The sequence below is a fragment of the Physella acuta genome, unplaced genomic scaffold (assembly GCF_028476545.2).
Source record: "Physella acuta isolate Inbredline_101_S28 unplaced genomic scaffold, ASM2847654v3 ptg000567l, whole genome shotgun sequence".
NCBI lineage: Eukaryota > Metazoa > Mollusca > Gastropoda > Physidae > Physella > Physella acuta.
Genome location: NW_026732086.1, coordinates 42,656 through 61,378, shown reverse-complemented (window position 1 = coordinate 61,378; position 18,723 = coordinate 42,656). Strand labels below are relative to the sequence as shown.

Here is an 18,723-nt window from a genome sequence, read left to right as displayed (position 1 = left end):
ACAATCTAATTAAGGTATGTGTATTACATTTATGCGTAAAGTTTTTGTCTGTAGTGTAATTAACTTGCAAATTTCTGATCTCAAATGTTCTTTATTTTTTAGCGCAATTTCCATTCTGGAGAATTGCGTTTATTAACCCGTCATTTCTGGATGTATGAATGAATGGATGGATGGATGTGTGTCCGCGGCTTTAAGTCGTATCTCCTCCTCAACGAAGCAATATGGATGACTAGTTCCAAAAGCAATTATGTTAAGCAAGTTACGAGGATGAGCATAGGCCATAAAAAATCCGGGTTTCTTTCATGTATTTCCCGGAAAAGCCAAAAAACCTCGAAAAAATGCAGTTTTTTGCCCATATCTCGGCAACCAGACCACTTAGCGACTTGAAACATGTACCAATCGATTCTTGCCATAATTTAGAACAATATTGCCGAAGAAGGTTTTCAAAAATATCCTCTCGTTCGGGCACAAATTTTAAAATTACATAAACACCTACAAACCGATCGTTCTTCTAGCTTGAACGCACCCCAGCATTATACGTCAAAGCTATTTTTAGATAACATAAGGAAATTGCGCATAAATGTCACTAGACTTTTTTAATTAACTTGTTTTTTACTTTATAGCCTTTCTTTACCACCGCAATCCAGTGTTGGCATTGATGGTGCTATTGGTGTAATCAAAACCACATTCTACAAGCGCATCTTGTATGAGGAATCTGACTTCGATGCTGGCGCTGTCTCTCTGGTGATCAGACAAAATGACTAAAACGGTTCATATACATTGTGTTTACTGATATTGATATCAATAGATAATATAAACGTAGATAACCAGAGTAAACAACAACATTTGTAACCTGTCTGGCTGTTTGTATGTCCGTCTGTCCGTCTGTACATTCGTCCGTCCATATTATATCAAAAGCCCTTTTGAAAAAATCTTTTTTTTTTTAAATTGTCCTTACTTTTTCCCATTCATGCTGAAACTAAAATTACAGTTTCTCTCATTCTAACATAGTGTGAGTAAATTATTACTTCCCTTTTCAATAAAACGGAGTACACTCCCCTACCTTTGATAATCTCATGATGTTGTTGTTACAAACAGTCACGTCTGGGAACTGAATAGAGCTGAACGTCACCTCCACCTGAGTATTTGTGTTGTATTGGAAATATCGATCAAATTGGCTGGGGGATAAGAGGGTGTGTTTACATATAATTAAATCTTCGGTAATAAAAGGTTTAAAATGCACTGGGAGAAAAATTAACAAATGTTTTTTTTTGGGGTGAGTAGTGAAAATGAAGAGTATTAGAATAATTCCAAAGTTTGATTCGTACTGTTGAAGAAAACATATTACTAATTTTTTAAAATGTTTTCAATCACCTCTTTTTTTTCTTCAAAAAGGTGAAACCATAGCCAGAAAATCCACTAGTGAGGGAATTATAAAAGTTTTAGGATGAAAGAATTGCTAAAATACTTTATGAAAATCACGACGCAGTAAAATATTTTTCTTTCATCTAAATAAATAAGCTATTGCTTTTTTTCTCTACCTGATCTTACCTGTACAGGTGATACAACATGGCCCCAATAGAAATGACCATCAGTGCCGCCCATATGATTTTAACCACTGAGTTAGTGGACGCTTTGATGGGCTGGACGCCATTTAAAGACGCGATTTCCGCATAGCCGGTAAATATGTTACGTAATCCAGTTACAAATATTTCTTTCTTGGTTTCTGATTCTTTAATGGAGGTACGGCTGGAAGCTATGTCTGTTGGTGCCACCTGTGGATCAGGAATAATCTATATATTGCTACATACATATGACAGTGTGTGTGTACATACAACTGTATATTCAATATAATTGTTTTATGAAACCGGTAAGTTGTAATTCGTGACAATCACTAAAATGCCTATCTATCTTATACAATTAGTATAGTAGAATGGCTTAAATAATCCATTTATATATATATATATATATATATATATATATATATATATATATATATATATATATATATATATATATATATATATATATTATTTTTTTATACATACATATGACAGTTTTTAAAACTTACCGACATTTTAAACCTTTGCCTTAACGCCAAATGAGGACAATATGTTGACTTGTGAAAAAAAGTTCTTCTGTTGCTTGAAAAAAGTGTGTACGCGGCGCGCTGGTGGAACCATTTAACAGTGCGTTTCTAGATGTTGATTGTATTCGTTACTAATAAACAATTTAATCCTTGAGATATCGATTGCTTAGAGTTCGATTATCATTCAGTGCTGCGAAAACTCTAAATAGGTCAAATTGAATGATCGTATTAATCTTTGTAAGTAACCGTCACAACTACACCGTCGATTGCAATATTTTATTAACCAATGTACTCAATCATTTCATTCGATACTTAAACGAAATGATGACGAATAAATGCGGACCCAGTACACCACGCTAAAATATTTAACGACAGCAGTTTCTACACACAAAATGACCCATTCTTCCATGTTTTAATTGTATTTTAGTATTATTTGACAGTTCCGTACGAATTATTTGTGCAGTACTAGGTCTATAAATCTAGCACAAAGACACCCAGAATTATTCTATAATTAACCAGCCCTCTCTTTACTGTAAAGAACTTGTTATTATTTCGTCTGTCAAGTTGTGTGCCCCTGTTGTGAAGACTTGACCAAGTTTTAAATATTTCATTGACATTAGTCAGTCATGTGCTGATAGGTAAACATTGGCACTAGTCAGTCATTTGTTGATGTGAACAAATCGGCAGCGAACTCTTAAACACAATACTGTGGCCTGAATGTACGAAACAGGACAGGCGATTTTTGTGGCAATTTGGTAACCAAAACAAGTCACATGACACCACTAAGCTAAATTAGTCAAACTACGTCTTTAACATGCAGAAAACAAGGTGTCAATTATTGGCTAATAAAAGGCAAGACGAAAATGAACATTGAGACTTGCGTAAAATTGGGAAAATATTGTTGAACATATTTTGCAACGGGTTATATGGCGTAAACTAATTCTTAATTGAGTTGGAGAAAAATTACCGTTCAAATTTACAGATAAAAAACAAACAAATAAAATATTAACCTGTATAATCTATTTAATTTAACGTAATTAGTTTATTTTTAACAGTTCATATTAGATAATTTAAAAAGACTTTCAGGTTGATGAACTTTGCAAGCATAGTTGCATACATGCCGTCCTATCCAATGAATTATAGTTTCTAACTTGCCACTAAATTATAGCTGCTAGACTGCCATCCTATCCACTGAATTATGGTTGCTAGTCTATTGTCCCATTAACAGAAGTATACAGAAATGTGATACAACTTAACTGGAACAAATGGAGGCAGATATTTTAACTTACGGGCAAATAAAATAACATATAGTCTACAGCAGGGGTCTCCAAACTACGGCCCGCGAAGATCTTTTTGTCCAAGGAAATAAATTTTGTAGGTGATTGCTGAGGAACTTTTCCCAGAAAAATCAAAGACATGCCTGGAAGAAACTGGCCCCTAAACTGAAATTTCATAGTTGATGTGGCCCTCGGACTGAAAAGTTTGGAGACCCCTGGTTTACAGGACCCGTTCTAGTTATTAAATAAAGCCTTTATGTAGATGATGTCGACGCTTTAGCTATGAAAAAGAAATGTTACATTTTTAAAATACATTTATTTAAACGATTTAAAATATTTAAGTTGCTTTTTAAAAAGAAATAACTCCTAACATAAAGAACCATTTTTCTATGTGTGTTCATTATAAACTATTTTTATTCTATTTTAATGCAGGCTTTCTTACAATGTTGATTCAGGTTCCAATATAAAGTTGTATTGTAAGGGGTGCTCTAAGAATATCCACTGGGATATTTTAAGATCAATGGCTCCGGGATACAGAGGTTAATCGAGTGCAGGACCAACACCTACCCTGGTCACGCTTCATTGCACCAGGTTAGTAACTTGTATCTACGTGTCATGTACCGCGTTAGTTGCCAGCTATTGTAGACGTTTCTTGTGTATGTGTCTGTGTGTGTTTTTCTCTGTGTGTAGGTGTGCATGCGCGTTTGTGTGTGTGTGTGGGGGGGGGAGGGTTATTACGTGGGTTTTAATAAGAATTTTTTTTTTTATAATTGACAAGTATTGTATGAGTACAACAGAAAATAATGTAAACAAACGGATGTAACAAAGAGGATTTAATTTGTTAATCAGCCGACTTGAGCTTAATGAAGATGCTGGTGATGGGTGTAGGAGATAAGTGGAGATTAACTTCGCTTACTTATTCGCCACAATGGTAATGCTAACCTATTTTGGACACTTCAACTCACAAGTAACACTCTTAAATTCATCCCTAAACATAATGGCACTTAAATAAATTTTAATTAACATTATTGAATGCAAATGTACTATTGTTGTTATTTTCGCTTAATAAATAGCCCACTATTGACCACTATGTCGTATTTAAATAGCCCACGATTGACCACTATGTGGTTTTTTTTTATTTTAAAGTTTTTCGCATGGATGATGTGCATTAGGCCCGTCTATCCGGCCTTTAGGACAATACTTTCACGCATATTAAAACAGTTCCCGGCCTTTAGACCGTCAATCAATTATATGCTTTGTCTACACATTAAATGTGTGGAGTAGGCAAGAACTTGTTCGAATATCAAATGTCCCTTTCAAACTGGAATTTCATAACTGGTTGCATATTTAAAACATGATAGAAAGGGAATACATCTTCATTCCAAAAAAAATTAAAGACTTTAATTGGCTTCGTTAATGTAACTCCGGATATAATTTTTGCATAACCTCAATACACTGTTTAATCATATAATTATAGGATGCCATGCTAGAGATTCTAGAGATTTTAATACTTCTTAAGATGTCTGCTTATTTTGTTACATAATATAAACTGATTACAAAAACTCTAATTACACAAATGTATTATATAATATGCACATTCTATTGAATAGGCCGTATTTAGTAGTATATTAGACATTTTTTTAATAAGTCAATTTGACACAGGTAAAGATTATTTAAGAAGACGGTAGACAATTTTAATGAATTGTGTAAGAATTTTGTCTGTTTGCCTTCCTGAGCCGACCCACAAGGTAAATGATGACGTCAGCTAACAGCTTAAAGACTTCCACAACACCCAGCAGTGAGAGCCCCACCCACAGGCCGATGGTGCCGCCTATGTCAGAGATGTACTGGGACAACTGAAAGAGACGAGAACTGTATAGGCGTACCTACACACACACACACACACACACATATATATATATATATATATATATATATATATATATATATATATATATATATATATGTATATATAATATGTATATTTATGTATATATATATACAAATAATTGTATGTATATATATATATATATATATATATATATATATATATATATATATATATATATATATATATATATATATATATATATATATATGAGTGGTTTTTTTATCTTCTACAATATTTATACAATATTTATACAATATATATTACAATACACATTATACAATCAATTGTCTCAACTCAAAGTATATATAGGTATAACAAATGCCTAAAAAGTTATTAACCGAAATAGTTGAAAACACATCCAATAACAAATACCTCATAATCAGCCTCCTCAGACAAATGCTCATAGTTTAAATCTTCGAAGAAAACGTTCAGTTTTATAAATTCTTGTCTGTATTTAAAAAAAAAAACTTTCTGAAATATTTCACGCACATTTCAAAAATTTCAACAACTCCGCAAAGTAGAGATTTGCTTTTGATATTTAATTATCAATTTCGTTTAAATTAAAGTGTTTTTTTTCTCATCTGTTTAATTTTGAAACATTTTCTAAAAACACTTGAAATGTAGTATTGATTATTGATGACTCTCATAAAATGTTTTAATTTTTTTTTAAAGTATCTGCTGGCAATACGCGTCTAAACTTACGACAACTCTGTACTTGTTTTGTTCCGTAGCCTGACACACTGTGTTCCTTCCCTTTCCTTACATATAATCTCTCGCATCAAAATCTGGCAGCGGAAATAGACGATCAAAATATTAGAATATAAATTATTATAATACATTCATAGGTAGAGTTTTTCTGTATAACAGTTCCTCTTAACAATTGTTACATGTGCGTTAATCTACAACACAAAGCATTTTACAAAATAGTAATAGAATACTTATGTATTTGTAATTGTTTCTTACTAGTTTACACTTAATAATGTACAAATTCTTTCAACTGCAAGAAAGCAGATTAAATGGACTGATACAGTAGACGCCATTCTTTAAGTGAAGATGGTTCATTACTGTTCCGTAAAATAGTAAAAATTTTAAATAATTTATATTTATTAAATTTATAATTTTTTTCGATTGAAAACAAATGAAAATGGGCTAGATAAACTCTTTTAAAAAGACTAGATCGTTCAAAAACTATTTGTGTCTTCTTTTTAATATAACAGTGACCTCACTTGTATATAAAAATATATAAGAAGACTTGACATACATTTATGCCGTATCCGTAACGACAATGATAATATATGTTCACCTTAAGTGACCCATTTTATCACAATACGTGATCGAGTGATAGAGAGCAAGATCAAACATTATGCAATACTTTATTCTAACATGTGTACTACCATTTGTTGAATATGAACAATAATTATGTCATTACAGTCCAGTGGTCAACTTACAGCAAATGAAGGACTCGGCCATTGTCTTAATGTTATTGTTTTATCGTACTTCTTTTCACTGGAAAGAAATTAACAAGAAAAAAATACATATTATTTAACAGAACGAGAAAAAGTATAAATTTAATATGCAAATAAGAGTACACTTCAAAAGCTTCATGTTATGATTTATTGTTCCAGATTCAGCATCGAATTTCAGAAACGGTATGTTACACTAGTGATACTGTTTACTTGTTCTTATTGTTCTTAAGTCGAGTTCATTAGACCCCCCCCCCCCCGATACTCGCAAACAGATTTGTCAATCATCAATGTGCCTGGAGAATATAACAACCATGGTCTCTTCATCCTGTACACTGCAACACATGTATCTGCATGAAACTAGACGTGTTTTATGCATAAATTAACATAATGTGAACACTCTCACCTGCATGGGCTGTCACACCCACACATTGCTGACGACGCTTCACCAAACTTGAGTTCAATGGCATTGGCGCACTTCTTGTCTGGGGGAGGGGATGGGGCGGGGATTGAAAAATAGATCTTGACCAGTAGAAGCAGTAATGTAACCATGAATGAATATTATACAACCATATTTAACCGCAGAAGCTTAATTAGCCCCTTTCATTATCTGGAGTTTTAGTTTAGGCCAATATGCGTGGTCAAGAGATAGATCACAGAAGTGCAGTCTTGTAAACTCAGCGCCTAATATTGAGTCCGTAATGTTACATTTTCTGACTCGACGGTCCATTTCCAGAGAAAGTAGAGTTCATGTTACCACGAAATAGGAAAGCATAGTGTGGTCAGCAGTATGCATTATCACCTTGACCTTTCTTATCGTGAGTCAGGTAAGCATTAGGTCTGAGTGGGGTGGGGGTACGGGATTCGAACTTGAGTCTTAAGGGTTAGCAGTCTTGCGTTGAGAAGATTCTTAATATGACCTTTCCGTGTGCGACACGGCCTCAGGTTGAGAAGATTCTTTAACTGACCTTTCCGTGTGCGACATGGCCGCAGGTTGAGAGGATTCTTTAACTGACCTTTCCGTGTGCGACATGGCGATAGACTGGATTATTTGACTGACCTTTCCGTGTGCGACATGGCATCAGGTTGAGAGGATTCTTTAACTGACCTTTTCGTGTGCGACATGGCGATAGACTGGATTCTTTAACTGACCTTTCCGTGTGCGACATGGCGGCAGGTTGAGAGGATTCTTTAACTGACCTTTTCGTGTGCGGCACGGCCTCAGGTTGAGAGGATTCTTCAACTGACCTTTTCGTGTGCGACACGGCCTCAGGTTGAGAGGATTCTTTAACTGACCTTTCCGTGTGCGACACGGCCTCAGGTTGAGAGGATTCTTTAACTGACCTTTCCGTGTGCGACATGGCGATAAACTGGATTCTTTAACTGACCTTTTCGTGTACGACATGGCGATAGACTGGTTTCTTTAACTGACCTTTTCGTGTGCGACACGGCCTCAGGTTGAGAGGATTCTTTAACTGACCTTTCCGTGTGCGGCACGGCCTCAGGTTGAGAGGATTCTTTAATATGACGTTGACTTCCTCTTGCAGCTCGTCATAACATCCACAGCTCTGTCTGATCAGGTTTTGTTCGCAGGTCTTTTGGCACACCTAACGTTATTCAATGGTATATAATGTGTATGTAATCATGTCTTTTGGCACACCTAACATCATCGATAGATATATATTGTGTATGTAATCATGTCTTTTGGCACACCTAACATTATCGATACATATATAATGTGTATTTAATCATGTCTTTTGGCTCACCTAATATCATTCAAAGATAATTAATGTCTGTATAGTCGTGTATTTTAAACCACTACACCATTATAAAGGTATTTCATAGAAAGTAAAAAAGAGTGCGGTTGTAAAAATTTAGATTTTTTCGTCACATTTAGTTAAACGGGTACATTCTAAAAATGATTAAAGAATGGTTTAAAATTCTTAAGAGATGAAAGAAAAATGTCTACTGGAAATGACAATTTTAAAAAGATTGATAAACTGTGTTGCTAACTCAAATACAAACGTTCAGGAATAGCTAACAGATAAGATGGTAGTGAAGTAAAGCACCCACCGACCAACCTATAGCACCCACTATACGAATGTAACAAAGCACCCGCCGACCAACCTATAGCACCCACTATACGAATGTAACAAAGCACCCACCGACCAACCTATAGCACCCACTATACGAATGTAAAAACACACACCGACCAACATATCGCACTCACTATACGAATGTAACAAAGCACCCACCGACCAACATATAGCACCCACTATACGAATGTAACAAAGCACACATCATATGCGTGTAACAAGCCACCCACCACCTACCATACAAAGGTGACAAACCACCCACCAAACGAGTATAACAAAGCACACAACAAACGAGTGTAACAAAGCACCCACCATACGAGTGTACTTGACACCATACTTCTCTTTGAACACCTTCACATCCGTACACCTGCCGTAAGGTTCACCCATGCGTGAAATCTCGACCTGTCAAAATGAAATGTAACGAGTCGTCAATAATTGACGTCATGTTTATTTAGCAGTAACCTTTCCTTCAACAAAGTCCCACTATTTTCCCAAAAGTCACACTTCGGTTGACTTAAATCGCAGGTAATTTACAATGTGTAAACGTCACTAGTCACTATTTAAAATTTTAGCTCACAGTGATCAATTTTAAAAAGAATTTAAAAATAAGACACGTTCAAAGATTTATAATGACTTTTTACATACAGTTTTTAAAAATATAAAAAAGATTAAAAATTCAAATGTTTGACATCACACTTTTTAACCCCCTCTCCCCCAACTACCCCTTGTTGAAACTGTTCCTGGTAACGTTGTAACCATCATCTCACCTCTCTAATGCCAATGTTAATAAAAATAGTTCTAGAACTATCTCACCTATGTGACGCCAATGTTCCTAAAATAGTTCTAGAATCTTCTCACCTGTCTGATGCCAATGATAGACTGAGTTCCAGCAACTATAGCGATGCCTTCTTCTGTGGGGAAAGGCACCGTCTCCTGCTCGTGTATGACGACGTGGGCCCCCTTACCTGTAGAGATACCCCGGATGTACTCGTCCGTCTCCAGGTACAGGATCAGCTCAATTCCTTTCAAAATATTTCTTAGGTTTGGTCACTTCAAACAAGGCATAATTTAATCTTTGTATTCTAGAAGTATATCCCACATTTCACACATCAATGAGGAAAAATTATCCAACAGCTGTATTACACAGTGCGTGTGTTCAATGTTTGATATTCTGACACGAATTGCTTCTTCTTCTACTTCTTTGTTCTTAGCTTTAGGTTGGAAGAGATCCCCTCCAACACAATTAAATATACCTGTCAATTGGATATGCCCTATTGATGCCATTGACTCCAATTTCGAGGGTTCGAACTCGAGTCTTTTCGGTTTAGCAACCATGAGCTTTACTGACTTGACCACGCGGACCCATTACATAATCCAAAAACGTATGTGTTTTTGAGTCCTTTTCGGCTAAGTAAAATAACTCTAAACTGATAGAGATTTAGTGAATGTATGAGTGGTTTCCCCCAGCATACATCAGGCGATCAAGTAATTTAGTTGGATAATTTTATACTGCTCATTTTGTTGAACAATATTTTTACGTGGAAAAAAGCTCCAGCGGCATAAAAATAACGCATTATAAGACTGACGATTGAAGATTATCTTATAGGTTCACATTCTATAGCAGACTGTTTACTGACCAATAGAAATTAGCCGTACCGTCAGTTGGTCCACTGACTACAAAAGCAGAACCACTGAACCATACAACCACACAACCACACAACCACATAACGACTGAGCCATAAACCACACAACCACAGAATTACTGAACCACACAACCAGATAACCAAACAACCACACAACCACACAAACAAAGAACCACACAGCCACCCGACAACCAGCAGACAACCACCACACAACCACCACACAACCACCTAACCACCTAACCACCTACCATCAGCTGGTCCACTCCTACGACTAACAAACTCCGGGTACTGTAAGGTGTAGCAGTTCCCGTAGGTGGACCACTGGGTCAGGACAAAATCGCTGGGGGGGGGGGGGGGGGATACGAAAAAAAGGCTTTTGTATAGGTATGTGTGTATTTGTATATTTATATTTATTTATGTATGTATGTATGTGCTGCTATGTTGTGTTGGTGTATTTGAATTTGTGTGTAATCCTTAGTAAATGCGTACATGAGCATATCCCTCAAAATGTATGTCTCTATCATTAGATGTACATGAGTCTATGCGGTGTATGGTGTACCTCTGAAAACACATCCGACCAGCAAACGCACACTGTATCAACATATCCTGAATATTGTGTCCAATACTCTGTCGCACTTCACTGTGAATATAACATGCGAAACAACCATAAAAAATTGGACACTTTAAAAAACGAAACAAAACATTCTTTCTGTGTAAAATTTGGGACTTACCGTTTCTCCAACGACAACAACGACTTAAACAACAGCTCGGTGCGGTAAATGCTTGACTTCTGTGAGGTGCGGGTGTCGAGGCTACGTTTCTTGTACTGAGAGATGTGTTTTAGTTAAAACTTTTTCAAATGTAAACAAATGGTGTCTGTTTGAACTTAAGTTGCAAGTATGTGTGTGTATCAGCCATTTTATTTTATTGGAGGACATACATAGGCCCCCCCGACAATATATATATATATATATATATATATATATATATATATATATATATATATATATATATATATATATATATATATATATATATATATATATATATATATATATTACACATGTATGGATGTACATAAGAACAGGTTAGCTAGAGACAGTTACATTTAACTTTGTAAGGTTATATACGTGTATCTAAATGATAAAAAGTTAAACCCAATTACGAAGATTCGATGATACAAATTAAACCCATTGTTACCTGTGTATTCTGAGTGTCTTCATCCCCCGTGTCATCTAACATGTCGTCGCCCCACGGCAAGGTGATGTTGATCTTCAGGTCGATGTTGTCTATAAAGTTACCGGGATCCACAGGAGGGGCTGAGATCCAGGAACTGGGAACATTGGTACCAGAGCAAGAAAAAAAGTTGAAGCGTGTAAAAATTGATTTTTATGTTTTAAAATGTGTAAAAAAAAAATTCAAGGTAATTTTTTAAAAGCCTTTCAAAATGACAAAGTTTTTTAAGTTATGTAAACAAATGCCTACCCGTTAACCAGTATCATAGTAGGGCTGTTTACAGGAGGTACCCATTCTTCAACCAGTTCCAGAATTTTGGCCGGGTCTGTTGCGTCTATCAGCGAGTTCAAATCCTCACTGGCCATGTAGGTCTATGAGGTAAACAAATTGTTATTTCAGTTATTTGCTCGACCACTTTGAAAAATGGTATGATACCGGCAGGTATTTAGGCCGGGGCTATAAAATAAAGGCGTCTACTTATTTAATTAGCGCATAATTTAAACACAATAGTTCATGGAAGGATATTAGGATGAAATAAGTTTATTCATTTCTCTTTCATAGTTTATAAATAATATTTCACTGAAAGCGAATAGAGTTTGGTAAATCTAACAATTTTAAAAGTCGTTTGATAATTAGTAGACTTACAAAAAATTGTGTTTGGAAACCTTAATTACTACACACACAATCTGTAATATTTATTTTTATTTTGACGACCAGCCCTCTCCTGTTGTCTACAAACACATTGATCTACCACCCCCAGAGTGTATTTGTCTCAATGTAATTACCAAAATTTCAGCATGTTTTAGCATAAGTTATTTAACATACATCTACCACATACATTCTTCCATATACATACTAATACGTGTGATCAAGCTATGTCGCTATGTCAATTTCTAACATGAATATCGTTCTATCACCTAGTATATACATATGAACTTCTTCTTCTTCTGCGTTCTTAATTGAGTTATGGTTCACCTACCATAGACATACGAACAGGATTAGCGGTTAGCGTTCATTGACCTACCATAGACATACGAACAGGATTAACGTTCTATTGCCTACCATAGACATACGGACAGGATTAGCGTCCTGTGACCTACCATAGACATACGGACAGGATTAGCGTTCTACCACCTACCATAGACATATGGACAGGATTAGCGTCCTGTGACCTACCATAGACATACGGACAGGATTAGCGTTCTACCACCTACCATAGACATACGAACAGGATTAGCGTCCTGTGACCTACCATAGACATACGAACAGGATTAGCGTCCTGTGACCTACCATAGGCATACGAACAGGATTAGCGTTCTACCACCTACCATAAACATACAAACAGGATTAGCGTTCTACCACCTACCATAGACATACGAACAGGATTAGCGTTCTACCACCTACCATAGACATACGGACAGGATTAGCGTTGCAGATTGTCAGGGCGGGGAACTGGAGGTTGCTGAATGTCAGATCAATCTTGGTTTGTTTCTTGTACTCCAGGTACGTGGCGGACAGACTTAACAAGGACAAAATAGTAATTATAATAATTAAACAAAATAATTAGATTGATGTTCCGTCGGTTTTATTCACAATAACACTTGTTTGTGTGCATTATTCTCTTTTTGTCTTTCTACTTTGCTATCATGAATCATTTTAGTCTACACAAACATTGATTCATTGTCAAAAATATTAGTCATGTTACAATGAACATAACCACACTACAATATATATGGTTTATGTAGAATGTATAGCAGAAATCTATTTCATTTTTTTTATCTTAACAAAATCGTGTCAACGGTAATGGTGGAACTATGTTTAATTTTAATTTTAAAACATGTGGGACACTTATCAATACGCATCATTATATATATATATATATATATATATATATATATATATATATATATATATATATATATATATATATATATATGTCTCATTGGTGTGGTTTTTTTTTATATATGTGACGCAATAAATCTAACTTTTATGTTTTGGTTGCAATGTTTTAATCTCTAATTGATATGTATTGACAAGATTCTCCCATACTTACAGATTTATATTTTAATATAATTGTTACCTGTACAGGTGATATGACATGAGACACAACGCCACCAGCAGAAGACACGCCCACGTCAACTTGACGCCCAAACTCTTGGAGGATTTGATGAACACGACGCCGGTCAGTGAACAGGTGTCAGCATATTTGGACAGGATGTGCAGCAGCCCAGCCGGAAAATGCCGGTTCGTCCATGTCTCGGTCTTGGCGTCATCTTTAGTGCCAGTCATGTCACACATTTCCGTCTCGTTACTACAGTATATAATCCACAAATTTCTGATTTATTTAGCTCGTATAATTCTTTACTCAAGAAACACTGATATACTAATGTCTTTAAAACCGGAAATAATTAGGAAAAGGTGATATCCTCTTAATTTGAACTCCAGAACTCATGATATCCCGAAATTATAAAATCTTAAACTTCTGAAATCCGATTCCGAAATCCTATTCCAAAATCCGATTCTGAAATCCGATTCTGAAACCCGATTTAAAATCAGATTCTGAAATCAGATTCTTAAAACCGATTCCGAAATCCAATTCTGAAATCGTGAACAGCTACTCTTTATAGATATTTTAACTATGTCTCAATATCTTGAGACACTACTTTTTTTAAAAAATGGTGTAATCTTTTTTTTTTTCAACCTCTACATTCCTGATATTCGGAAATCCTGAAATAATTGTATCCAAAACATCCAAACTCCAAAGCAAAAAGCAAACAAATGCTGGTTGACTTATTATTTTTTCCCATTAACTTTGCAATTAAAGCCGTTAACTAGCCAGTAATTATGTTAATCAGTCTGTTGTTAGGGCCATGACCCCTTGACTCACGCGACCCTTCCATTAACCTGTCACCCTTACACCTGTTCAAATCACCATACTCTAGTTTAAGCTAATTAGACCTAGTAATCCCCGTCACAGTGAGTGCTAACACATACGAGATTAGTGTCACCCTGGATACACCCTTATCTGATTACAGAACACCTGGTGTCAGAATCTAATTATTTAAATTTATTCATGTCCCAAACATAACTCACTACAACAACACATGAACATCACCATACCTAACACACCACATGAACATCACCATAACTCACTAACACAGCACATAAAAATCGCTATAACTCACTACAACAACACATGAACATCACCATACCTAACACAGCACATGAACATCATCATAACTCACCAACACATCACATGAACATCACAAAAACTCACCAACACAACACATGAACATCACCATAACTAACACAACACATGAACATCACCATACCTAACACATCACATGAACATCACAATAACTCAAAAAACAAACAGCAGCACATGGCTCTACGTCACTCACTGGCCTGACGTAATTGCTATCACGTGATAGAGATCGCCTAATGATGTGTCCGTAAGCTGAGACCCTGCATGTCAGTATCTGAGGGCTGCACCACGTGATAGCCTCTGATCACGTGAAAGCCTCTGATGTTTACAACATTTGATACCGAGGTATATGTTTTCAACATGCGGGTATACGGATTTCACTTTTTGCACCTGAAGGCCGGTACAGCAACTTACTCACCTGTTTCTGTGATCTCGTTATATAGAGGAGAAATGTGGTTACCTGTCATTTTTAGTCTGAACGTAAAGGAACTCAACTAGACTGTGCTCAATCCCAACTTCTTTATGGCAGTAAACTAATCCATACGTCGAGCCTGATTCTCTGGATGAACATACATTTGCCTGTTTTCTAAACTAATTTATATGTCGCTTAAAAGGTCTTGATTGTAAACTTTTTCAGAAAGGATCATCAATGACGCCTTCATAGGTCATATTGGCTGTCAGCATCGGAGTAAGGTCATTACCAACTTGGGGGGAGGGGGTGGGGGCTGATGAAATACCTGCCATAGAAGGCAGTGAAGGCAAGTTGAAATAATTAGAAGAACAATTGGACAGAATATCAACAATATACGGCATATTCAAACATATAATTGGAAAACGCAACTGATAAAAAATAAAATATACATTCATGAAGTTTAGTTTTTAGTTTTTATTTTTTAAAAAGTTCAAAAAGTTCAATTAATGGTGAAGATACAAGAGAATACATGAGAGTAAAAGAGTTTTTTTATTTTTCGAACAAAAAGTAAATATATTTGAAGCAGTACTAAACAGTACATTCAATGTGAAAACACAAACTATAGCATAATGGTAGAAAATGCTGTACTATTTTTATTGTTTATTTTTCAAGCTAAATAACGAGTTTATTAGTACACCTTGAAGGTGTAATTTATAAACACAAATATATGTTAGATGCCTTGATCAAAGTAGCGATGTAGATATTTTGATAATTATATTAATAGCATATGCGCAAGGCTTAAATTGTAAATGGCAGGTTGTTATAGGGCCTTAAAAAGTTGAAGTTTAACATTGAGAAAACTTTTTTTTTAAAAACAGTATGTGTAAAAAGCTAAGTATAACATGAAAATATAATGTATAGCTAACTAGAGAAGAAAACATAAATCATCGCTTCAAACTAAAGGTGACGACAAACAGCACAACCTCGGCCAGCAGCTGTAGCACCTCGAACAGGCTGAGCAATGAGAGACCAATCCACAGACCTATGGTACCACCAACATCTGACAGGAGCTGGAACAGCTGCAAGTAGGGCAAGGTCAGCACTTAAGTAGGTCAAGGTTAGCATAAAATAGATCAGTATTACCTTGTAAGTAGGTCAGGGTAACATGTAAGCAGGTCAACCATTGTATGTCAAGGTTTAACTCAGCTGATATCAGATGTATGTATGTCAAGGTTTGGCGAAACTATGTGACGGTTATATCTAATATATAGGGACAAGTTGTGAGTATGTCATTAGAGAAAGTCATGAGTTTGGAACCTGGGTCTGAGACAGTAGGGGGTTCCTCTACCGAACTGCTCGTCAATTCTACAGCAGATGGTGCAGTACCCTGGGTAAACAAATAAACGCCTTGCTGAAACACTCGGCTCTAGATACAGTTTTTAGAAATGCTTGACGTATCGTCTTGTTCTGTTTTCCTTACCTTCTTCTTCTTTTTTCTTAATAGTAATCTTGGAATATTTTCAACAAAACAATTAGGTATTACGAGTCAACTTGTTATGCGCCCTACAAGCCGTTAACTCAAATTTCAGCCGGCTATCTTTGTAGATTTGCTTCCCTAACCTTTGTCCAACCAAGATCAAACTATAAGGCAGCAGTTGTTTAATTTGGAGTTTTCTTGACTCGACCATGTCCAATGATTGAATCGGCAATAACCGTTTACGAGAGTTAGATGCGTCACATGTATATGTACGCATTGCAATATTACATGTAAGCATGTTAAGGTTAGATGTACGTTTAACAAGATCAGATTCAAGTATGCCAAGTTTAGATGTAGGTATGTCGAGGTTAGATGTGTCGATGTTAGATGTTTGATGTTTGACCTTCACCCTGGTATGTAGATTAGATGTTACGATAGCATGTGAGTAGAACCGTCCATCAGCCTAGTTAAAATGATGGACGAAATGGCCAAGAAAAAGCTACACGGAATGGATTGTGAATGTGAAAAGTAATTAATTAACAAGAAATTAAAATAAATCCAGGATAAAAAAACATACCTCATAATCTGGCACTTCAGAAATTATTTCATAGTTCAGGTCATCGTAGTAGATTACAAGTTTAATGAAGTAGTTTCTGGAGAAAACAGTAAAACAAAAATCATGCAGAGAAAAAAAAACAGCTATTAAGCTAATCCAAATACTCTACCACAAAACGGGTTTCTTTGCACTGATGTTTACCCTAGTTTTAGTTTTCACAGAAACAGGGGCACTCTACTTCATCTGCCCTATTGTATTTATTGACAATCACGTTCACAAATGTAAATTATTTTTCTTTTCCCCTTCGTGTTATGTGATATACACAATTGTTGAATATTAATATCGTAAAAAACCTGCTTTAAAGTCCATATTGATACGGTTACCAATGTTAAAGCTATCCTAACGCCATTTTGTATGTGTGAGTTGTTTACATTTTAACTCACCACAACACGCTTAAAGTCTGTGTCACAGTTCACCTAAGTGTAACACAGACGGTATGAATAAAACAGCTAGATCTGTGTGTTGAGGTAATGGTTAGACTTACGTCATTTTAGCGGGCGGCACATGGAGGAATGTCTGGCAAAAATCGCTGTGGGGATTATCGTCGCAGACTCTGTCGATCTCAAGCTCCTTTTATTGTACATTGTCATCAGGAGTATCAGTAATACGTGTAAATAAAGGAAAATACTTTATAATACACACTTAAAACATGTAATTAAGAGAAAACCAACTTAAATTTTGTTCGCGCTTCTAAAAAGGTAATGAATGTATTACAAAAGTACTCACACCATCTAATTAAGTAAAGAATGTATTACAAAAGTACTCACACCATCTAATTAAGTAAAGAATGTATTACAAAAGGACTCACACCATCTAATTAAGTAAAGAATGTATTACAAAAGTACTCACCACATCCATTTCACTCGGCCATTGTAGAAATGCTGAGCTTCTGCTGTTAGCAGTCTCACTGAGCAAAACACCGACAATATGTTTAATAAGTTATAGTGGGAAACTAGGTGTATCAAATAATTAAATAATTTATTTTTACTTGTAACGGTCATCTTAACAAAATAAAATGTAAAGGATCCTTCTAAACCTGCAACTGTTTTTGTAATATGTATGAAGCATGGATTCTGTCGCTTATTGTATCTGTATTCATTGATTAGAGTTTAGGTTAAAATATCAGTTAGTGAAAAGATACCTGCAAGCATTAGGGCATTCACAAGCTATTTCGTTTTCGCTGAACACTGATTTGGTTATTATTGTGCACATCAACTCTGGAAAACAAAATAAAAAATATTCCGACTCTGAATAGAAAACAACAAAACATAGAGTTTATATAATTGTGCTTGTTTGAAACTATCCGTACAAATGTAAA

The 18,723-nt window shown here is 35.6% G+C and overlaps 2 protein-coding genes across 2 annotated transcripts; both read right to left on the bottom strand.

Moving 5' to 3' along the window:
- Nucleotides 1–4,220: 4,220 nt before the first annotated feature.
- Nucleotides 4,221–11,096, bottom strand: LOC131946688 (amiloride-sensitive sodium channel subunit beta). The gene is made up of 10 exons (XM_059307599.1): nt 11,019–11,096; nt 10,708–10,799; nt 9,675–9,838; nt 9,129–9,218; nt 8,201–8,327; nt 7,127–7,205; nt 6,706–6,763; nt 5,960–6,042; nt 5,630–5,705; nt 4,221–5,222 (listed from the first exon to the last, which is right to left on the bottom strand). Exons 1-10 carry the CDS (start codon nt 11,060–11,062, stop codon nt 5,061–5,063), a joined length of 975 nt encoding a protein of 324 aa, XP_059163582.1. The 5' UTR covers nt 11,063–11,096; the 3' UTR covers nt 4,221–5,060.
- A 442-nt stretch (nt 11,097–11,538) lies between these two features.
- LOC131946689 (degenerin del-1-like) lies at nt 11,539–14,016 on the bottom strand. Its single transcript, XM_059307600.1, has 4 exons — nt 13,776–14,016; nt 13,100–13,214; nt 11,945–12,066; nt 11,539–11,792 (listed from the first exon to the last, which is right to left on the bottom strand). Exons 1-4 carry the CDS (start codon nt 13,991–13,993, stop codon nt 11,621–11,623), a joined length of 627 nt encoding a protein of 208 aa, XP_059163583.1. The 5' UTR covers nt 13,994–14,016; the 3' UTR covers nt 11,539–11,620.
- Between the last annotated feature and the right edge of the window lie 4,707 nt (nt 14,017–18,723).